The sequence below is a fragment of the Heterodontus francisci genome, chromosome 16, assembly GCF_036365525.1.
Source record: "Heterodontus francisci isolate sHetFra1 chromosome 16, sHetFra1.hap1, whole genome shotgun sequence".
Classification (NCBI taxonomy): Eukaryota; Metazoa; Chordata; class Chondrichthyes; order Heterodontiformes; family Heterodontidae; genus Heterodontus; species Heterodontus francisci.
The window spans coordinates 97,927,270-97,951,421 of NC_090386.1; the positions used below are offsets into that span (position 1 = coordinate 97,927,270).

The following is a 24,152-nucleotide window of genomic DNA, read 5'->3' on the forward strand; positions in this document are numbered from 1 at the left end:
ATGAACTATTGGAAGAAACTAGACTAAACAAAGTAAACCTGTCACTGAATCACCAAGTGAGGAAATGATTTGATCTTTAAACAAGGATTCCAGACTGTTCTCTGATGTTTAATTCTTTCAGTCCCGTGTTTGCACTGCCTTGTTTATAATGAAGCTCGTGCCAATAGTTGGGACTGTTTGCACGGTGGGAACAACTTTATTTGGAGTTGTGAAAACTGAGTGGCTTGTTTTACTAAAGAGCCTTCAGAAAAATTTCATTTCATAAACTGTTCATATTTGGAAGCTTACAGATTGTCAGCTGAAATTGTAGTTTGGCCTTCTGTTGTGAATTGAAGGGGAACTTTAACCACGAAAGGTACATTTGAGACAGTGGGTTCGACACAGCTCTTTAACCCCACAAACATGGCTCATTGATTGCAAGTCTCCCTCGACTGTTGATTGGAAGAGTCCAACATGAAATAAGTTTCAGTCTGGCCCCGGCCAAATATGGTGCTGATCAGCATTAATTGGGACACATTTTCAAATCCAGGTGATTGTCAGGCTGGTGTGAAACTAGCACTGTCGGAGGGTCAGTACTGAGGGAGTGCCGCACTGTCGGAGGGTCAGTACTGAGGGAGCGCTGCACTGTCGGAGGGTCAGTACTGAGGGAGTGCTGCACTGTCGGAGGGTCAGTACTGAGGGAGCGCTGCACTGTCGGAGGGTCAGTACTGAGGGAGTGCTGCACTGTCGGAGGGTCAGTACTGAGGGAGTGCTGCACTGTCGGAGGGTCAGTACTGAGGGAGTGCTGCACTGTCGGAGGGTCAGTACTGAGGGAGTGCTGCACTGTCGGAGGGTCAGTACTGAGGGAGTGCTGCACTGTCGGAGGGTCAGTACTGAGGGAGTGCTGCACTGTCGGAGGGTCAGTACTGAGGGAGTGCTGCACTGTCGGAGGGTCAGTACTGAGGGAGTGCTGCACTGTCGGAGGGTCAGTACTGAGGGAGTGCTGCACTGTCGGAGGGTCAGTACTGAGGGAGTGCTGCACTGTCGGAGGGTCAGTACTGAGGGAGTGCTGCACTGTCGGAGGGTCAGTACTGAGGGAGTGCTGCACTGTCGGAGGGTCAGTACTGAGGGAGTGCTGCACTGTCGGAGGGTCAGTACTGAGGGAGCGCTGCACTGTCGGAGGGTCAGTACTGAGGGAGTGCTGCACTGTCGGAGGGTCAGTACTGAGGGAGCGCTGCACTGTCGGAGGGTCAGTACTGAGGGAGTGCTGCACTGTCGGAGGGTCAGTACTGAGGGAGTGCTGCACTGTCGGAGGGTCAGTACTGAGGGAGTGCTGCACTGTCGGAGGGTCAGTACTGAGGGAGTGCTGCACTGTCGGAGGGTCAGTACTGAGGGAGTGCTGCACTGTCGGAGGGTCAGTACTGAGGGAGTGCTGCACTGTCGGAGGGTCAGTACTGAGGGAGTGCTGCACTGTCGGAGGGTCAGTACTGAGGGAGTGCTGCACTGTCGGAGGGTCAGTACTGAGGGAGTGCTGCACTGTCGGAGGGTCAGTACTGAGGGAGTGCTGCACTGTCGGAGGGTCAGTACTGAGGGAGTGCTGCACTGTCGGAGGGTCAGTACTGAGGGAGTGCTGCACTGTCGGAGGGTCAGTACTGAGGGAGTGCTGCACTGTCGGAGGGTCAGTACTGAGGGAGTGCTGCACTGTCGGAGGGTCAGTACTGAGGGAGTGCTGCACTGTCGGAGGGTCAGTACTGAGGGAGTGCTGCACTGTCGGAGGGTCAGTACTGAGGGAGTGCTGCACTGTCGGAGGGTCAGTACTGAGGGAGTGCTGCACTGTCGGAGGGTCAGTACTGAGGGAGTGCTGCACTGTCGGAGGGTCAGTACTGAGGGAGTGCTGCACTGTCGGAGGGTCAGTACTGAGGGAGTGCTGCACTGTCGGAGGGTCAGTACTGAGGGAGTGCTGCACTGTCGGAGGGTCAGTACTGAGGGAGTGCTGCACTGTCGGAGGGTCAGTACTGAGGAAGTGCCGCACCGTCGGAGGGTCAGTACCGAGGGAGTGCCGCACCGTCGGAGGGTCAGTACCGAGAGAGTGCTGCACTGTTGGAGGCACCTTCTTTCAGATGAAACGTTAAACTGAGACCCCATCTGTCCTCTCTGGACATAAAAGATCCTCACAGCACTATTTGGAAGAAGGGAAGGGGGGAGGTGGGTGATTGGTGGTGGGGGAGGGTGGAGTTCTCCCCGGTGCCCCTGGGGCCAATATTTATCCCTTAATCAATGTCTCAAACAAAACCAGATTATCTGGTGGTCATTACATTGCTGTTTGTCGGATCTTGTCGTCTGCAAATTGCCTGCCTACGTTACAACAGTGACTACACTTCAAATATACTTCATTGACTGTAAAGTTTTTTTTGATGTCATGAGGTCATGAATGGTGCTTCATAAATGCAAGTCTTTTTTAAAATTAACCCATGCCCTGTTTGAATGGACAGTGCAGAGGGAGAGTTCCTCTTTATTTAACACCGTGCTCTACCTGCCCTGGGAGTGTTTGATGAGACAATGTAGAGGGTCTTACACTATCAAATCCTTCCATAATCTTAAAGATTTCTCGTCCTTCTGTTTGCTGATGGTAAAAACCTCTTCTCCTATCCTCCTTGTAAATCTCCTCTGCACCCTCTTCACTGCAATCACATCTTGCCTGTAATGTGATGACCAGAACTGTATGCAGTACTCAAGCTGTGGTCTAACTATTGTATAGAGTTCTAGCATAACCTTTCTGCTCTTATATTCTACGCCTCGGCTAATAAAGAAAAGCATGCCATGTGCCTTCTTAACCACCTTACCAACCTGTCCTACCTTTAAGGATCTGTGGATATACGCTCCAAAGTCCCATTGTTCCTCCACACTACACCGTATCCTCCCATTTATTGTGTATTCCCTTGCCTTGTTGCATCTCCCAAAATGCATTACCTCACACATCTCTGGATTGAATTCCACTTTCCACTTTTCTGCCCAACTAACCAGATCTATATCTTCCTGCAGTCCAAAGCTTTCCTCCTCAATGTCAACCAAACGGCCAATTTTTGTATTAACTGCAAACTTCTTTATCATGCCCCTATATTTGAGTCTAAATCATTAATATAAACTACAAAGAGCAAGGGCCGAGTACTGAGCCCTGCAGAACCTCACTCGTCACAGCCTTCCAATCACAAAAACACCCATCGACCATTACCCTTTGCTTCTTGTCACTAAGCCAAAGTTTGGATCCAATTTGCCACTGTCCCTTCGATCCTACTTTTTTGACCAGTCTGCCATGTGGGACCTTGTCAAAAGCCTTGCTAAAATCCATGAAGGCCACATCCACCACACTGACCTCATCAACCCTACCTGTCACCACCTCAAAAATTCAATCTAGTTAGTCAGACGTGACCTTTAACAAATCCATATTGACATGCCTTGATTAATCGAACTTTCTGAATGAAAGTTTATAGTGCCCCTCAAAATTGATTCCAATAATTTGCCCGCAACTGAAGTTTAGCTAACTGGCCTATAATTGATCAGACTATTCCTTCCATAGTCAAGGGAATACAATCTTAGTCGATGCAACATTGATCCTGATAATCTAACCTTTTTATTTATTTAGAGATACAGCACTGAAACAGGCCCTTCGGCCCACCGAGTCTGTGCCGACCATCAACCACCCATTTATACTAATCCTACATTAATTCCATATTCCCTACCACATCCCCACCATTCTCCTACACCTACCTACACTAGGGGCAATTTATAATGGCCAATTTACCTATCAACCTGCAAGTCTTTGGCTGTGGGAGGAAACCGGATCACCCGGCGGAAACCCACGCGGTCACAGGGAGAACTTGCAAACTCTGCACAGGCAGTACCCAGAATTGAACCCGGGTCGCTGGAGCTGTGAGGCTGCGGTGCTAACCACTGTGCCGTCTGGTGAATCTGGGCTGCACCCTCTCCATGGTCAATATATCCTTCCTGAGGTGCGGGGCCCAGAACTGACCACGGTTACTCCAGATGGGGTCTGTGAACTGAACATGGTTACTCCGGGTGGGGTCTGCCCAGATCTGATCACAATTACTCCGGGCGGACCCTGACCAAGGCTCTGTACAACTGAAACATCACTTTCTCCCCTTTGTATTACAACCCTCAAGGTAAAGATTTCTTTAGACTTGTTTATTTTGTTTCCCCTGCCCACTGGCAAATTTAATGACATGCAATTTTTGTTTTTCTGATAGTGAAATACCTGAAGGAAGTGTCGTCGTACTTCAAGAACACCACAGCTGGCTCAGTCCAGGGATGGGATTCCTCGTCGACTCCCGGGAGTGGGGGGAACTCGCCGGCGATGCTGGGCTCAACCCTGCACGGGGACCTGGAGCAGGAGAAGTCCATTCCCTTGAAAATGTGTTATGTCCGAAGGAAAATGAGGCCTCCTGACCTGGAAAGGAGGTCAGGCTAAAGATGAGCAAGTGGGAGATTACATTGAACCAAGGCTCTTTTACTTTACACTCACACCAGACTGTCTCTATTTTTTTACAGCGTGGATAAATTTGTTACTTGAAAAGATCTGGAGATGGACTTAAACAACCAGGTCAAAATCGCTGAATAACCCAACTCTCAGATCTTTAATTTTACCCCTTTTATTTAACCTGTTCTTTATTGTGTTCATATTTTTATATTAAATAACCACAGAACTATTTCTACAGGGTAATTTTATTTTATATATTTGAGAATCTGAGCCTCCACTTGGAGAAAGGTAGCTGAGGAGCTGCTGATACTGACTGGAAGATCCCAGTATGAACAGAGGCAGGATCGAGGACTGACTTAGCACCAGAGACATAGTGTCATGCAGCACAGAAGGAAGGAGGCCATTCAGCCCATTGTGCCAGTGCTGACCCTTTGAACGGATCCACGGGATTGTGTCAGTATTTACAAGGGGGTCCCCGGGGACCGTGTCAGTATTTACAGGGGATCCTTGGGGAGTGTGTCAGTATTTACAAGGGGGTCCTTGGGGAGTGTGTCAGTATTTACAGGGGGTCCTCGGGGACCGTGTCAGTATTTACAAGGGGGTCCCCGGGGAGTGTGTCAGTATTTACAAGGGGGTCCCTGGGGAGTGTGTCAGTATTTACAAGGGGGTCCCTGGGGAGTGTGTCAGTATTTACAAGGGGGTCCTTGGGGAGTGTGTCAGTATTTACAAGGGGGTCCTTGGGGAGTGTGTCAGTATTTACAAGGGGGTCCCCGGGGAGTGTGTCAGTATTTACAAGGGGGTCCTTGGGGAGTGTGTCAGTATTTACAAGGGGGTCCTTGGGGAGTGTGTCAGTATTTACAAGGGGGTCCCCGGGGAGTGTGTCAGTATTTACAAGGGGGTCCCTGGGGAGTGTGTCAGTATTTACAAGGGGTCCCCGGGGAGTGTGTCAGTATTTACAGGGGGTCCCCGGGGAGTGTGTCAGTATTTACAGGGGGTCCCCGGGGAGTGTGTCAGTATTTACAGGGGGATCCCCGGGGACTGTGTCAGTATTTACAGGGGGATCCCCGGGGAGTGTGTCAGTATTTACAAGGGGGTCCATGGGGAGTGTGTCAGTATTTACAAGGGGGTCCTTGGGGAGTGTGTCAGTATTTACAAGGGGGTCCTTGGGGAGTGTGTCAGTATTTACAAGGGGGTCCCCGGGGAGTGTGTCAGTATTTACAAGGGGGTCCTTGGGGAGTGTGTCAGTATTTACAAGGGGGTCCCCGGGGAGTGTGTCAGTATTTACAAGGGGGTCCCTGGGGAGTGTGTCAGTATTTACAAGGGGTCCCCGGGGAGTGTGTCAGTATTTACAGGGGGTCCCCGGGGAGTGTGTCAGTATTTACAGGGGGTCCCCGGGGAGTGTGTCAGTATTTACAGGGGGATCCCCGGGGACTGTGTCAGTATTTACAGGGGGATCCCCGGGGAGTGTGTCAGTATTTACAGGGGGTCCCCGGGGAGTGTGTCAGTATTTACAAGGGGTCCCTGGGGAGTGTCAGTATTTACAGGAGGTCCCCGGGGAGTGTGTTAGTATTTACAGGGGGGTCCCCGGGGAGTGTGTCAGTATTTACAGGGGGTCCCCGGGGAGTGTGTCAGTATTTACAGGGGGATCCCCGGGGACTGTGTCAGTATTTACAGGGGGATCCCCGGGGAGTGTGTCAGTATTTACAGGGGGTCCCCGGGGAGTGTGTCAGTATTTACAAGGGGTCCCTGGGGAGTGTCAGTATTTACAGGAGGTCCCCGGGGAGTGTGTTAGTATTTACAGGGGGGTCCCCGGGGAGTGTGTCAGTATTTACAGGGAGTCCCTGGGGGAGTGTGTCAGTATTTACAGGAGGTCCCCGGGAGTGTGTCAGTATTTACAGGGGGTCCTCGGGGACCGTGTCAGTATTTAAAAGGGGGTCCTCGGGAAGTGTGTCAGTATTTACAGGGGGATCCCCGGGGACTGTGTCAGTATTTAAAAGGGGGTCCCCGGGGAGTGTGTCAGTATTTACAGGGGGTCCTCGGGGACCGTGTCAGTATTTAAAAGGAGGTCCCCGGGAGTGTGTCAGTATTTACAGGGGGTCCTCGGGGACCGTGTCAGTATTTAAAAGGGGGTCCCCGGGGACCGTGTCAGTATTTACAAGGGGGTCCTCGGGGACCGTGTCAGTATTTAAAAGGGGGTCCCCGGGGAGTGTGTCAGTATTTACAGGGGGTCACCGGGAGTGTGTCAGTATTTACAGGGGGTCACCGGGAGTGTGTCAGTATTTACAGGGGGTCACCGGGAGTGTGTCAGTATTTACATGGAGACACATATGGTTTGTCCTTCTCTCATTGTCGCTGGATAGCTTGGCTTTTTGAAGCATAGGCTGATGCAGCACAGAAAGAGGCCATTCATCCCATCGTGCCATACTGACCCTTTAAAAGAGCTATTCAAGTAGTCCCACAGCCCTGTAATGTTTTCATTTTCCAGTATTTATCCAATTCCCTTTTGAAAGTTACTATTGAATTTGCTTCCACCGCCCTTTCAGGCAGCGCATTCCAGATCACAACAACTCACTGTGTAAAAAGGATTTTCTACATGTTGTCTCTGGTTCATTTGCCAGTTACCTTCAATCTGTGTCCTCTGGTTACTGACTGGCTGCTGGACATCGTTTCTCCTCATTTACTCTATCAAAGCCCTTCATCATTTTGAACACCCCTATTAAATCTCCCCTTCACCTTCTCTGCTCTAAGGAGAATAATCCCAGCTTCTCCACGTAACTGAAGTCCCTCCTCTGCATCCTCTCCAGTGCCTGGACATCCTTCCGAAAGTGCAATGCCCAGAGTTGGACACAATACTCCAGCTGAGACCTAACTAATGTTAAAGCTTCAGAATAACCTTCTTTGCTTTGGGAGAACATAAATAGTAGCAGGAGTCGGCCATTCGGCCCCTCAAGCCTGCTCCACCCAATCCTCATATTCCTTGTACAAAAGCAAAATACTGCAGGTGCTGGAAATCTGAAATAAAAACAAAAATCAGGAAAGGTCACATCCTGAAACATTAACTCTGTTTCTCTCTCCACAGATGCTGCCAAACCTGCTGAGTATTTCCAGCACTTTGTTTTTCTCCCCAATAACCCTCGATTCCCCAAGTATCTGAAAATCTATTGATCTGTCTCTTGAATACGGGGAGGCGCTGGCATAGTGGTGATGTCACTGGGTTAGCTATCCAGAGGCCCATGCTAGTTCCCTGGAGCCACGGGTTCAAATAATTAACGTTAATTAATTTTTGAAAATCTGGAATTGAAAGCCAGTCTCAGTAATGGTGCCATGAAACTATCATCAATTGTCTTAAAAACCCATCTGGTTCACTAATGTCCTTTAGGGGAGGAAATCTGCTGTCCTTACCTGGTCTGGCCTACATGTGACTGCAGAGCCACAGCAATGTGGTTGACTCTTAACTGCCCTCTGAAATGGTCTAGCAAACCACAAAGCTGTCAAGGGCAATTAGGGATGGGCATCAAATGCTGGCCTTGCCAGTGATGCCCACATCCCATGAAAGAATTAAAAAAACTCAGTAACTGAGCATCCACAGTCCTCTGCGGTCCAGAAGTCCAAAGATTCATAACCGTCCGAGGGACTAAATTTCTCCTCGTCTTAGTCCTAAATGATCGGCCCCTTATCCTGAGACTGTGACCCCTAGTTCTAGACTCTGCAGCCAGGGGAAACGAGCTCTCAGCATCTACCCTATTAATATCTTTTTAAGTCTATTTATAAAACAAACATTTGCACATGCTTTTTTTAACAGTCGTCTCAACTTGCCCTGCCATTTTCGAAGGATGGTATATGTACACCCCCAGGGCTCTGTTCCTGCACCCCTTTAAAATGGCACGATTTAGTTTATTTTGTATGTTGATTAATTATCTGAGTGAGAAACAGTTTTTTTTATTTGGAGAGTTACGGTTTCTGGGCTGCTCTGTGAATAATCCTGTTTATCTCAGTGTCTCTCTGTGTCTCCTTTCCTCGTTTAGGTACATTGATCTATCCTCCGCGGATGGGAAGTCCTCGGTGTCTCTGCGGGTGAAGGACAGTGCCACTGCTCAGTCCTGGTTCACTGCCCTTCACGGGAATGCCAGTGCTCTGCTGCCCATGGTCAAAGCCGAGATGAGAGTCCTGGCGGGCAGCACTGGGATTGCTGGGAGTAAAGAAATTAAACATGTGGGATGGCTGACGGAGCAGGTGAATTCCCTTCCATCTCCTGTGTCTCTTCTGTCTTGCCAAATCTTAAGTTTTAAAAAAAACGCACATTAGTTTCAGTCAACAACAACAGTTCATAGGACAGGTGACCAAAATCATCAGCGTGACCAAGTTCTTGATGTTCTAGCATGTTAAAGGCACTACATAAATGCAGGTTGTTGCGGAGATCTTGCTGTGCTTAGGATCATTGAGTAGACTCCTTTAGATTTGTAATGGAGAAGAGCAAGGAACAATCTAAAGTAGAACTTCTACATTGGAATAGGTAATTTCAATGCGATGAGAGGGGATCTAGCCAGGGTAAAATGGAATCAAAGATTGAGAGGAAAAGCTGTAATGGAGCAATGGGTGATCTTTAAGGAGGAGATGTTTCAGATACAAGCTAGGTACATTCCAGCGAGGGGGGAAGGTAGAGGAACCAAAGCCAGGGCTTCTTGGATGATGGAGATAGAGAATGTGATGAAACAAAAAGCAAGAGAATGTTTTTAAAAGCAAAATACTGCAGATGCTGGAAATCTGAAATAAAAACAAGAAACGCTGGAAATACTCAGCAGGTCTGGCAGCATCTGTGGAGAGAGAAGCAGAGTTAACGTTTCAGGTCAGTGACCCTTCTTCGGAACCTTTAGATTAGTCACTGACCCGAAACGTTAACTCTGCTTCTCTTTCCACAGATGCTGCCAGACCTGCTGAGTATTTCCAGCATTTCTTGTATTTATTATATTATAAAAGAGAGTGTATGATGCATGTCAGGTGAATTCTTTAAGCGAGAACCAGGCCAAATACAATAGGTTGAGCGGGAAAGCGAAGAGGAAAATAAGACTGGCAAAGAGAGTATGAGAATAGAATGGCAGTTAACATAAAAAGGAACACAAAGATCTTCTACTGGCATGTAAATAATAAGTGGCAAGTAAGAGGTGGAGTGGGGCCTATTATGGTCACAGAGCGTAATTTATGCTTTGAGGTGCAGGGCAAGGCTAAAATACTTTGTACCAGAGTTTACTAAGGAAGAGGATGCTGACAAAATGTTTAAAGAAGAGGAGATGGTAGAGATAATGGATGGGGTGAAAATTGATAAGCAGGATGTATTGGATAGGCTGGCTGTGCTTAGAGCAGATAAGTCGCCTGGTCCGGATGGCTTGCACCCCAGGTTGCTGAAGGAAGTGGGAGTGGAGATAACGGAAGGGCTTGATCCAACACTCAGTCCTTTATGCACTTTGTTCCTCTTTTCTACTTCAATATGCTGGTGCCCACCCCCTGGCCAATTTAGTTTAAACCCTCCCCAACTACACTAGTGAACCTCCTCGCGAAGACATTGGTCCCAGTCCTGTTGAGGAGCAGTCGGTGCCTCCTGCCATATCATGATAATGGACTGAGTGTATTTGTTAGAAATGCTGGAGTGGGAACCCTTTAACCCACACCTCCAACCAGCAGCTGCTGTTTTCATATCTTCGCCCTCTTCCTTTGGAGAATAGTGTGAATTAGTGAAAGGAATTGCAGCTGATTAACCGTCTGACAGGCCGCGATGTGACTTCTCCACCCTGGCCATCACTATCTTTATCCCAGTGAATAGGACGGTTAGACTTCAATGGTGGAGGGAGGGTTTTATGGGCTCCCACACACCATACGATGGTGGGAGTATGGTCACCCACAGCTACTGGACGCAAATATCCCACTGGATAGCGACCCGGAATTCTGAGCTGGAGCTCCTGTCTCCCCTCCGTGGGTCTGAATGGACCACCTGTCTCCCCAGGATGGTCCGGGAGCTCCTGTCTCTCCTGCGTTAATTAACACGAGCTGTTTCTGACAGTTGTTATTTCTTTGTTGCAGGTGTCCAGTGATGTGGAGAAACCTGTTCTGGCCATTCTCACTGAGAAGGACCTGCTGCTGTACAGCAGTTTACCACAGACCAAAGAGAGTCTAAACACCCCCAGCTCCAGGCACCCACTCATAGCAACCAGGTCAGCAATGGCACTGTCTTCACTTGGCCACTGTTGGTAACTCCAAATTAAATTCAATGAAAGGCAGGACAGAGTTTTGGTGAAAGTGAAAAGCCATTTATTACCCATCCCTAGTTGCCCTTTGAGAAGGTGTTGGGGAACCTTCTCCTTGATGCAGCTGAGGGTTTTGCTCAGTCATTTCAGAGGGCACTTAAGAGTTGGTGTGGGAGTGGAGTCGCAGACAGAATCGTTCCAGTGCAGAAGGAGGCCATTCGGCCCATCGTGTCCGCACTGGCTCTCTGAAAGAATACACTCAGTTCCATTCCCCCGCCTTCTCCCCGTAACCCTACGCATTCTTCCCTTTTGTAGGGCGGCGCAGTGGTTAGCACCGCAGCCTCACAGCTCCAGCGACCCGGGTTCAATTCTGGGTACTGCCTGTGTGGAGTTTGCAAGTTCTCCCTGTGTCTGCGTGGGTTTCCTCCGGGTGCTCCGGTTTCCTCCCACAAGCCAAAAGACTTGCAGGTTGATAGGTAAATTGGCCATTATTAATTGCCCCTAGTATAGGTAGGTGGTAGGGGAATATAGGGACAGGTGGGGATGTGGTAGGAATATGGGATTAGTGTAGGATTAGTATAAATGGGTGGTTAATGGTCGGCACAGACTCGGTGGGCCGAAGGGCCTGTTTCAGTGCTGTATCTCTAAATCTAAAAAATCTTTAAATCTAAAAAAAAAAATAACAATCTAATTCCCTGCCTCCACCATGTTCTCAGGCAGTGCATTCCAGACCTTAACCACTCGCTGCGTGAAAAAGTTCTTCCTCACGTTACTGGGTAAGAACGATAGGACATTAGTGACCCCAGTTGGATTTTTATGACAATTCGACAGCTTCATGGTCACTTTTACTAAGACCAGATTTTTATTGCCAGATATTTTAAAATTGAGTTCAATTTCTCAAGCTGCTGTGTGCTCTACTCCGGAAAGCCAGTTGGTGAAGGATAATACTGGAGCCAATCTTTACTCAGTCTAACATTTATTTGCAGAGTGAAACATTACAAGCACACACCTCCTACTTCAACCGCACCCCAATTTCACCGAGTGTCACTTTATATCAGCTCAAGTTCAACCCTAATTAATGCCCTCTACCTGCATATAATTAAACATAATTGATTATCAATTGACACGATGGTGGGATTTGACCTCACATACTCTGGATTACTAGTACAGTAAATGCTGTGCTACCATTCCATACTGTTATGACCAGGTGAGAAAGGGGTCTAGATGTTCCTTCTCAGCCTTTGCCTGGTTTAAGCGTAACAGGGTTTAATTTTAAAAACACTGTTTTTAGTTCCTCCCTCAGTGAATCCTTGTTCACTGATTTCTTTGCCTTACGATTGGAAAGCAATCAGCCAGGTTTTCTTAGATGTAAACAAGAAAGGTGAAAGTTTATTAATCTTAAACTCTAATTCGGTTAACGACTACGAATACGTGACGCAACTACACTAGCATGCATACGCAATAAACACACGCAGATAGAGACAAAAAAAGTAGAAAGAATAAAAGGGAAAAGTTTGAAGAAATATCTGAGAATTATTTACGGTCTTTAAGTTTGATGTAAAGACTTTGGTTGCCAGTAAGTCTCGCTGTTTCATTGGGGCCCAGTGCACGTTTTAAAACTTGTTTCGATGTAGGAGTCTTTTCTCTCTCGAGGTTTATGTGACTTCACTGGCTCCGGAGATTAGTAAAAGAGAGAGAGCCAGACAAGAGAGAGGTCTTGTTCCAAGTTCAGTTGCAATCTGCAGTCTCTGTCTTCAAACTTCCCTGTGAGCACAATTCAAAACTCCAAGTTAGCCAGCAGGTTAGTCATGTGACTAACGCCTTATTTGGGAACAACCGCTCATGCGGTTTGTGGATTTCAAAGCTCTCGGTTTGGGGGGGGGGGGGGGGGGCGGTGTAGTGCTCTTACCCTGACAAGTTGTGGATCACCATTGCCCAGACCAATCTCTGTTAATTGAATCAGTGAGAAATTCCTTTGTCTCTCCAAGCACTGTCTTTTAGTATGCAAATGTTTTCGAGCCACTGCTGATCTCTTTAAACAAGTTATCTCTTCACTCCAGCAGCAGTTTAAAATTGATGTTCATGTGGACAAAATTAATATGCCTCATTCTTGGCAGGTGGGGATCTTCATGACAATACTTATCCAAACAGACAGACAGAATGCATCTCCAGCAACTGTTCCTCATCTCGCTCGGATTATCACCTCTGGAATTCCCCCCACTCCCAACATCCTTCCCAAAAGGACATTAATGAAGCAGTTGGGTTTTTATAGCAATATGACTTATACAGAGGCTTGTTGGAGCATACAGTGCTCTCCCACAGACAGTGCTCAAGGCAGAGACCATTGCATCTTTTAAGGGAAAGGTAGATGGATATTTGAAGCAGAGGAAGTTATCAGAATAGGGGAAAACAACAGGGCTGTGGCATTAGTTTTTGATTGCACTAGCAAAGAGCATGAACAGACAGGATGGGCCGAATGGCTTCCCTCTGTACGGTAAGCCATAAAGTGACAGATCCCAGCCAAGGGGTAGCGGCGAGGTGATGTACTGGAGCCAAGAACTTCCTGCAAGTGGGGAGCGAAGGGAGGCACCATCAGAGTAGATACCTTGGGGGCTGTCATGCTCTTCTGTATCCGAGTAGCTAATTGGTCAGAATCTCCTAACTACAACAACGTGTTTTGTATGTTTTGAAATATACAAGATTCTGAAGGGGCTTGACAGGGTAACATAACATAAGAAATAGGAGCAGAAATAGGCCATTCAGCCCCTCGAGCCTGCTCCGCCATTCAATAAGATCACGGCTGATCTGATCATGGCCTTAACTCCACTTTCCTGCCTGATCCCCATAACCCTTGACTCCCTTGTAGATCAAAAATCTGTCTAACTCATCCTTGAATATATTCAGTGACCCAGCCTCCACTGCTCCCTGGGGAAGAGAATTCCAAACACTAACAACCCTCTGAGAAGAAATTCCTCCTCATCTCCATCTTAAAATGGGAGACTCCTTAATTTGAAACTGTGCCTCCCAGTTCTAAATTCCCCCACAAGGGGAAACTTCCTCTCAGCATCTACCCTGTCAAGCCCCCTCAGATCTTGTATGTTTCAATAAGATCACCTCTCATTCTTCTAAACTCCAATGAATATAGGTCCAACCTGCTCAACCTTTCCTCATAAGACAATCCTTCATCGCAGGAATCAGCCTAGTGAGCCTTCTCTGAACTGCTTCCAATGCTAGTATATCTCTCCTTAAGTAAGGAGACCAAAACTTTGCAGTACTCTAGGTGTGGTCCCACCAATGCCCTCAACAGCTGTATCAAGATTTCCTGACTTTTATACTCCATCCTTCTTGCAATAAAGACCACCATTCCATTTGCCTTCCTAATTATTTACTGTAGCTGTACGCTAACTGTTTGTGATTCATGTACAAGGACACACAGATCCCTCTGTACTGCAGCATTCTGCAGTCTCTCTCCATATAAATAATCTGCTTTACTATTCTTCCTGCCAAAGTGGACAAGCTCACATTTTCCCATATTATACTCCATCTGCCAATTTTTTTCCCCCACTCACTTAATAACCTATCCATATCTCTTTACAGACTTTTTGTGTCCTCCTCACAACTTGCTTTCCTACCTATCTTTGTATTGTCAGCAAATTGGGTAAAATATATTCTGTCCCTTCATCCAAATCATTAATATAGACTGTAAATAGTTGAGGCCCCAGCACCAATCCTTGTGGCATTCCACTAGTTACAGTTTGCCAACCTGAAAATGCTCCATTTATCCTGACTCTCTGTTTCCTGTTAGTTAGCCAATCCTCTATCCATGTTAATATGTTACCCCCAACACCATGAGCTTTTATCTTGTGTAGTAACATTTTATGCGGCACCTTATCGAATGCCTTTTGGAAATCCAAATACGCATCCACTAGTTCCCTTTATCCACCTAGCTTGTTGCATCCTCAAAGAACTCTAATAAATTTGTCAAATATGATTTCCCTTTCATAAAACAGTGTTGACTCTGCCTGGTTTTATGATGATCTTCTAAATGTCCTGCTACCACTTCCTTAATAATGGATTCCAGCATTTTCCCAATGACAGACATCAGGCTAACTGGCCTATAGCTTCCGGTAAACACTGAGAGGATGTTTCCCCCTGGCTGGGGAATCTAAAACACGGGGACACAGTCTCAGGATAAGGGGCTGATCATTTAGGACTGAGATGAGGAGAAATTACTTCATCAAAGGGTTGTGAATCTGGGATTCTCTACCCCAGAGGGTTGTGGATACTCCATCATGAGGTATGTAAGGCTGAAATAAACAGATCTTTAGGATCAATGGAATGGGAATCAGACAGGAAAGTGGAGTTGAGGCCGAAGATTAGCCATGATTGTATTGAATTGCAGAGAAGGTTCAAGGGGCCGAATAGCCTACTCCTGCTTCTGTTTCTTAGGTAACCCAATTTGCATTTATATAGAGTCTTTAACATAATAAAACATTCCAAGCCACTTCACTGGAGCATTATCAAACAAAGTTTGACACCGAGCTACATAAGGAGGTATTCGGGCAAATGACAAAATGCTTGGTCAAAGAGAGAGGTTTTAAGGAGAGTGTTAAAGGACGATGGAGAGGTTGAGGGAGGGAATTCCAGAGTTTAGGACCTAGGCAGGTGAAAGCGTAGTTGCCAATAGTGGATTGAATTAAAATGGAGGATGTGTAAGAGGCCAGAGTTGGAGGAATACAGAGTTCTAGTGGGGTTGTGGGGCTGGACAAGGTTACAGAGATAGAGGCCATGGAGGGATTTGAAAACAAGAATGACATTTTTTTAATTGAGCTGTTGCTAGATTGGGAGCCAGTGTGGGTCAGTGAGCACAGGTGTGATGGGTAATCGGGACTTGACGCGTGTTGGGATACAGGCAGCAGAGTTTTGGATGACCTCAAGTTTATGGAAGATGGGAGGCAGCCAAGGGGGTGTTGGAATGGTCACGTCTGGAGGTACGGAATGTATAGATGAGCTGAGGCAGGGACGGAGTCGGGTGATATTAGAGAGGTAGAAGTAGGGGATGATATGTGGTCAGATGCAACACAGGTTCCTTGGTGACTAGAGGGGTCCCAGGGTCTGTCAGGTGTGGCGCTTCTCTTTCTGATTTCCCCTCTCGTCGTTGTATTATACGTCACCCTCTAGTCAGTATCTTGCCACTTGATATTGCTCAAAACATCATCCATTCATGCTTTGTAGTGCATTCTCCTTCAGCTGCACTTGGCTGTGTTTGTTTTTACATTCAATGCTGTGGATTTGGAAGGCAGGTCACTGGTGCCTAGGGTCAGCTCGGGACTGGGCATGAATGGGGCTGGTCACCGATGGATGGAGAGGATAATGAGGTCTGCCTTCTGTCTTTCAGGCTGGTTCACTCTGGCCCCGCCAAAGGGTCACTGTTGGCAGACACATCAGACCTGTCCTTCGTCCTGAGAGCTGGCACTCCACGTGGAGTGGAGTCGCACCTCTTTTCTGCAGAAATCCATCTCGATCTGTCCACGTGGACACGGCTGCTGGTCGATGGCTGTCACAGTGCGGCTGAGCTGATTCAGGAGGTTGTCACAGGCGAGTAGTCTTTCCTCTTGGAGATTCTGGGCCCAGGTCACCTCGCTCCACCCCCATCACAGTACTCCAGGTGTGATCGAACCAGGGCTTTGTACAGCTGAAGCATGACCTCTACCTCCTTGTATTCTAGTCCTCTGGATATAAAGGCCAGCATTCCATTAGCCTTTTTGATTATTTTCTGCACCTGTTCATGCCGTCTTAATGATCTGTGTATCTGGATCTCCAAGTAACATTGGCCCATCACTGTTTCTAGCTTTCCACCATTTAGAAAGTCCCCAGTTCTGTTCTTTTCAGATCCCAAGTGGATGACCTCTCATTTGCCTATACAGAAATCCTTTTGCTGCCATTTTTGCCCATTCACTTAATCTATCAATATCTCTTAGTTATTTTATGCTTCCATCTACAAGGTTTACAATGTCGTCTATCTTTGTGTCATCGGCAAACTTGGCTATGTGGCTCTCTATCCCATCATCTAAGTCATTATTAAATACGGTAAATAGTTGAGGCTCCAACACAGATCCTTGTGACTAGTCACATCTTGTCAATTAGAGTAGCTGCCTGTTATTGCTACACTCTATCCTGCTGCTCAACCTATTTCCTAACCAGGCCAGTAATTTGCCTTATCAAATACCTTCTGGACATCCAGATAAATAACATCCATAGACATTCCCGTTTACTACTTTAATCACCTTGTCAAAAAAATCAATCAGATTTGTCAAGCATAACCTACCTTGGTAAATCCATGTTGGTTCCTTTCCTTTATTAGCTGAGACATAGAATATAAGAGCAGGGAGGTTATGCTGGAACTGTATGAAACATTAGTTAGGCCACAAGCTGAGTACTGTGTGCAGTTCTGGTCATCTCATTACCTTAAAGTGGATAAAGCACCAGGACCAGATGAGATGCATCACAGGAGACTGAGCAGAGTGAGAGTGGAAATTGCGGAGGAACTGGCCATAATTTTTCAGTCTGTCTTAGACTCGGGGGTGGTGCCAGAGGACTGGAGAATTGCAAACGTTTCACCCTTGTTCAAAAAAGGGTGGAAAGATAAGTCCAGCAACTACAGGCCAGTCAGTTTAACTTTGGTGGTGGGGTAACTTCTAGAAACAGTAATTCGGGACAAAATTAATAGTCACATGGACAAATATGGGTTTATTCAGGAAAGCCAGCATGGATTTCTTAAGGGAAAATCATGTGTAACTAACTTGCTGGAGTTTTTTGAAGAGCTAACAGAGGGTTGATGAGGGCAATGCAGTTGACTTTCAAAAGGCGTTTGTTACAGTGCACAACAGACTTGTGAGCAAAGTTATAGCTCATGGAATAAAAGGGACAGTAGCAACATGGATATGAAATTGGTTGAGTGACAGGAAACAAAGAGTAGTGGTTAATGGATGTTTTTCAGGCTGGAGGAAGGTTTGTAGTGGAGTTTTCCAGGGATCAGTGTTGGGACCCTTGCTTTTCCTGATATATATTAATGACCTAGTCCTTGGTGTACAGGGCACAATTTCAAAATTTGCAGATGATACAAAACTTAGAGGCATTGTGAACTATGAGGAGGATAGTGTAGAACTTCAAAAGGCCATAGACAAGTTGGTGGAATGGGCAGACAGGTGGCAGATGAAGTTCAATGCAGAGAAATGTGAAGTGATTCATTTTGTTATGAATAACATGGAGAGACAATATAGAATAATGGGTACAACTCCAAAGAGGGTGGAGGAACAGAGGGACCTAGGTGTATCTGTGGATAAGCCATTGAAGGTGGCAGGACAGGTTGAGAGAGCGGTTGATAAAGCATACAGTGTCTTGGGCTTTATTATAGGGGCATAGAGTACAAGAGCAAGTAGGTTATGTTGAACTTGTATAAGACGGTAGTTCGGCCTCAGCTGGAGTATTGTGTCCAGTTCTGGGCACCGCATTTAAGGAAAGACGTGAAGGCGTTGGTGAGAGTACAGAAAAGATTCACCAGAATGGTTCCAGGAATGAGGAACTTCATTTACGAAGATAGATTGGAAAAGTTGGGACAGTTTTCCTTGAAGAGAAGGCTGAGAGGAGATTTGATAAGAGGTGTTCAAAATCACGAGGGGTCTGGACAGAGTAAATAGGGAGAAACTGTTCCCACTCGTGAAAGGATCGAGAATTAAAAGACACAGATTTAAGGTAATGGGTATGAGAGACAATGGCAACAGGAGGAAAAACCTTTTTCACACAGCGAGTGGTTAGGATCTGGAATGCACTGTCTGAGAGTGCGGTGGAGGCAGGTTCAGTGAGTGTTTAGGATCTGGAATGCACTGTCTGAGAGTGTGGTGGAGGCATGTTCAGTGAATGTTTAGGATCTGGAATGCACTGTCTGAGAGTGTGGTGGAGGCAGGTTCAGTGAGTGTTTAGGATTTGGAATGCACTGCCTGAGAGTGTGGTGGAGGCAGGTTCAGTGAATGTTTAGGATCTGGAATGCACTGTCTGAGAGTGTGGTGGAGGCAGGTTCAGTGAGTGTTTAGGATCTGGAATGCACTGTCTGAGAGTGTGGTGGAGGCAGGTTCAGTGAGTGTTTAGGATCTGGAATGCACTGTCTGAGAGTGTGGTGGAGGCAGGTTCAGTTGAGGCATTCAGAAGGGAATTAGACAGTTACCTGAAGAGGAAGAATGTGCAGGGTTACAGGCAGAGGATGGGGGAAGGGCAGTAAGAGAATTGCTCACCTCGAGAGCAGATTTAATGTAATTGCACTAGAGAGGGTACAGAGCAGATTTAATGTAATTGCACTAGAGAGGGTACAGAGCAGATTTAATGTAATTGCACTAGAGAGGGTACAGAGCAGATTTAATGTAATTGCACTAGAGAGGGTACCAAGCAGATTTAATGTAATTGCACTAGAGAGGGTACCGAGCAGATTTAATGTAATTGCACTAGAGAGGGTACAGAGCAGATTTAATGTAATTGCACTAGAGAGGGTACAGAGCAGATTTAATGTAACTGCACTAGAGAGGGTACAGAGCAGAGTTAATGTAACTGCACTAGAGAGGGTACAGAGCAGATTTAATGTAATTGCACTAGAGAGGGTACAGAGCAGATTTAATGTAATTGCACTAGAGAGGGTACAGAGCAGATTTAATGTAACTGCACTAGAGAGGGTACAGAGCAGATTTAATGTAATTGCACTAGAGAGGGTACAGAGCAGATTTAATGTAATTGCACTAGAGAGGGTACAGAGCAGATTTAATGTAATTGCACTAGAGAGGGTACAGAGCAGATTTAATGTAATTGCACTAGAGAGGGTACAGAGCAGATTTAATGTAATTGCACTAGAGAGGGTACAGAGCAGATTTAATGTAATTGCACTAGAGAGGGTACAGAGCAGATTTAATGTAATTGCACTAGAGAGGGTACAGAGCAGATTTAATGTAATTGCACTAGAGAGGGTACCAAGCAGATTTAATGTAATTGCACTAGAGAGGGTACCAAGCAGATTTAATGTAATTGCACTAGAGAGGGTACAGAGCAGATTTAATGTAACTGCACTAGAGAGGGTACAGAGCAGAGTTAATGTAACTGCACTAGAGAGGGTACAGAGCAGATTTAATGTAATTGCACTAGAGAGGGTACAGAGCAGATTTAATGTAATTGCACTAGAGAGGGTACAGAGCAGATTTAATGTAACTGCACTAGAGAGGGTACAGAGCAGATTTAATGTAATTGCACTAGAGAGGGTACAGAGCAGATTTAATGTAATTGCACTAGAGAGGGTACAGAGCAGATTTAATGTAATTGCACTAGAGAGGGTACAGAGCAGATTTAATGTAATTGCACTAGAGAGGGTACAGAGCAGATTTAATGTAATTGCACTAGAGAGGGTACAGAGCAGATTTAATGTAATTGCACTAGAGAGGGTACAGAGCAGATTTAATGTAATTGCACTAGAGAGGGTACCGAGCAGATTTAATGTAATTGCACTAGAGAGGGTACAGAGCAGATTTAATGTAATTGCACTAGAGAGGGTACCAAGCAGATTTAATGTAACTGCACTAGACAGGGTACAGAGCAGATTTAATGTAATTGCACTAGAGAGGGAACAGAGCAGATTTAATGTAATTGCACTAGAGAGGGTACAGAGCAGATTTAATGTAACTGCACTAGAGAGGGTACAGAGCAGATTTAATGTAACTGCACTAGAGAGGGTACAGAGCAGAGTTAATGTAACTGCACTACAGAGGGTACAGAGCAGACTTAATGTAATTGCACTAGAGAGGGTACAGAGCAGATTTAATGTAATTGCACTAGAGAGGGTACAGAGCAGATTTAATGTAATTGCACTAGAGAGGGTACAGAGCAGATTTAATGTAATTGCACTAGAGAGGGTACAGAGCAGATTTAATATAATTGCACTAGAGAGGGTACAGAGCAGATTTAATGTAATTGCACTAGACAGGGTACAGAGCAGATTTAATGTAATTGCACTAGAGAGGGTACCAAGCAGATTTAATGTAATTGCACTAGAGAGGGTACAGAGCAGATTTAATGTAATTGCACTAGAGAGGGTACCAAGCAGATTTAATGTAACTGCACTAGACAGGGTACAGAGCAGATTTAATGTAATTGCACTAGAGAGGGAACAGAGCAGATTTAATGTAATTGCACTAGAGAGGGTACAGAGCAGATTTAATGTAACTGCACTAGAGAGGGTACAGAGCAGATTTAATGTAACTGCACTAGAGAGGGTACAGAGCAGAGTTAATGTAACTGCACTACAGAGGGTACAGAGCAGACTTAATGTAATTGCACTAGAGAGGGTACAGAGCAGATTTAATGTAATTGCACTAGAGAGGGTACAGAGCAGATTTAATGTAATTGCACTAGAGAGGGTACAGAGCAGATTTAATGTAATTGCACTAGAGAGGGTACAGAGCAGATTTAATGTAATTGCACTAGAGAGGGTACAGAGCAGATTTACAAGGATGTTGCCAGGACTGGAAAAATGCTGCTATGAGGAAAGATTGGATAGGCTGGGGTTGTTCTCCTTGGAACGGAGGAGGCTGAAGGGAAATTTGATTACGATGTACAAAATTGTGAGGGGTCTGGATAGAGTGGATGTGAACGGTCTATTTGACTTTGCAGAGAGGTCAGTGACAAGGGGGCATAGATTTAATATGATTGGTCGAAAGATTAGAGGGGAGTTGAGGGAAAAAAATGTGCCCAGAGGGTGGTGGCGGTCTGGAACTCACTGCCTGAAAGGGTAGTCAAGGCAGAAAATCTCATCTTGCTTGAAAGGTGCCTGAATGTGCACCTGCGGTGCTGTAACCTGCAGGGCTACGGACCAAATGCTGGAAGGTGGGATTAGGCTGGCAGCCTCATTTTCCTTTGGCCGGCGCAGACACGATGGACCAAGTGGCCTCTTTCTGTGCCGTAAACTTTCTATCGTTCTATGATTCTATCAGAAATGACCTACCTTTACAAATCCAATTACAGACTCTAGTAATTTCCCAACGACATGTAAGGCTAAGTGGTCTATAATTCCCTGGTTTCCCTCTTTCACCTTTGTTAAGTAGTTGAGTGACATGCAGTTTTCCAATCTAAAGGAACGGTTCCCAAATCAAAAGAGTTTTGGAAGATTATTGTTGGGGGCATCTACAATGTTCCCACCTACTTTTAAAACCTTGGATGGTGACAGTCTGATTCTGAGAATTTGTCACTCTTTAGTGCCATTAACAAATTCATTACTGTTATTTTGCTGCTTATAATTTTGGTGAAACCCTGCCCCGATTCAATATTAGTTTCCTTGGGATGTTCAGCATACTAACCTCTTCCTCGAGTGTAAATACAGACATAAAGTAATTCAGCATGTCCGCCACTTCTTTCTATTCATTGACAGTATAACCACTATTAGTTTTCAGGTGGCCACGTTGCTCCTGACCACGTTCTTTTACCAAATGTAATTGTAAAAATATTTTTTACGTGTGTTGATTTTAATATCCCTTGCCTGCTTCACACAGAAGGAGGCCATTCAGCCCATTGTGTCTGTGACAACCCGTTTCACAGCTTTTACTATCTGTTCTGTCACCCTTAGCTGTTCTTTGTAAATTTCCCGTTCGCCAGGATCATTGCTATTTTTGCATTATTGGATGCTTTCTCTTTGAGTTTTATGTTGTCTCTTACCTCTTTCATCGCTCAAGGTTATTTTGTTTTTTGGTGAGTGGAGTTCTTGCTCCTTAGGGGTAGAAACTGCTTCAATATATTAAATTCTTTTTTGAACACCTCCCACTGATCATCTGTTGTTTTACCCAGAGAAATTTGTTCACAAAAGGGTTGTGAATCTTGGTAATTCTCTGCTCCCGAGGGTTGTGGATGCTCCACCATTGAATATATTTAAGGCTGGGATAGACAGATTTTTGGGGTCTTGGAATCAAAGGATACAGGGAGTGGGCAGGAAAGTGGAGATGAAGGCAAAGTTGAGCCATGATTGTATTGTGTGATGAAGCAAGCTGGATGGGCTGAATGGTCCACTCTTGCTCCTATTTCTTGTGTTCTTATCTATAAAGTACTTTGAAGGGGCAAGAAAGCTTCCGCCCCTCACCCCTCCTCTGTCTCTTTGGCCTCCAAGCCAAATACTTATTGAAGAAATAATGCCAGCTCATGCCTGTCAGAAATATCCCGCTGCGTTTGATAGGCAGCATGGTCTAATGTTATCTGCCTTTCCCGCTCTTATTTCAGCCTGTACCTGGAATGGACAGGAATGCAAACTGGCCGTCCACCTGGAGAAGGGGTTCACCATCTACCAGGAGGTCCCTGAGGTGGGCAGACCCAAGGTCCTCCTCAGTCAACCCTTCGAGAAACTTCGCATGTCGTCAGACGATAGTGTCAAAGTGTTGTACCTGGATTTCGGAGGACCTGAAGGGGAGATTGTGAGTACTTTGGTTGGGCTTTGTTCTACACAGAAAACATAACCTGGAAGCTAGCACGGGTTTAGTCTAAGTGGTTCTGTAAAAAAAAAAAAAACAACTGGTTCATTAATGTCTTTTAGGGAAGGACACTTGCTGTCCTTACCCAGTCTGGACCTGTATGGAACTCCAACCCCACACCAATGGGTTGACTCTTTGAATATAAAAATGTTGTTTTTACACTCTGGTCATGAGCATCACTGGCTACGCCAGCATTTATTGTCCATCCCTGTTGCCCTTGAGAAGGTGGTGGTGAGCCACTGCCTTACTCCCACGGTGCTGCTAGGGAGGGAGTTCCAGGATTTTGACCCAGAGACAGTGAAGGAACGGCAATATAGTTCCAAGTCAGGATGGTGTGTGGCTTGGACGGGAACTTGCAGATGGTGATGTTCCCATGCATCTGCTGCCCTTGTCCTTCTCGTGGCCAAGCAAGGCAGACACATGCATCAAATCATTTAATCCAAAGCGAGACTCCTAGTGCAGTACTGAGGGAGTGCTACACTGTCGGAGGGTCAGTACTGAGGGAATGCTGCACTGTCGGAGGGTCAGTACTGAGGGATCGCCACACTGTCGGAGGGTCAGTACTGAGGGAGCGCCGCACTGTCGGAGGGTCAGTACTGAGGGAGTGCCGCACTGTCGGAGGGTCAGTACTGAGGGAGTGCCGCACTGTCGGAGGGTCAGTACTGAGGGAGCGCCGCACTGTCGGAGGGTCAGTACTGAGGGAGTGCTGCACTGTCGGGGGGTCAGTACTGAGGGAATGCTGCACTGTCGGAGGGTCAGTACTGAGGGAATGCTGCACTGTCGGAGGGTCACTGAGGGAGCGCTGCACGTCGGAGGGTCAGTGCTGAGGGAGTGTTGCACTGTGGGAGGCTCAATACTGGGGGAGTGCCGCACGGTTGGAGCTTCCATCTTTTA

At 46.3% G+C, this 24,152-nt stretch overlaps 1 protein-coding gene across 1 annotated transcript in view; it reads left to right on the top strand.

Moving 5' to 3' along the window:
- The window catches only part of snta1 (syntrophin, alpha 1), a 66,813-nt gene that overhangs the window by 38,486 nt on the left and 4,175 nt on the right, over positions 1-24,152 (top strand). The window contains exons 2-6 of the mRNA XM_068048694.1: positions 4,245-4,455; positions 8,500-8,707; positions 10,550-10,680; positions 16,112-16,311; positions 23,011-23,201. Coding sequence (XP_067904795.1) covers positions 4,245-4,455; positions 8,500-8,707; positions 10,550-10,680; positions 16,112-16,311; positions 23,011-23,201 — 941 coding nt within the window. The remainder of the gene's footprint in view (positions 1-4,244; positions 4,456-8,499; positions 8,708-10,549; positions 10,681-16,111; positions 16,312-23,010; positions 23,202-24,152) is intronic.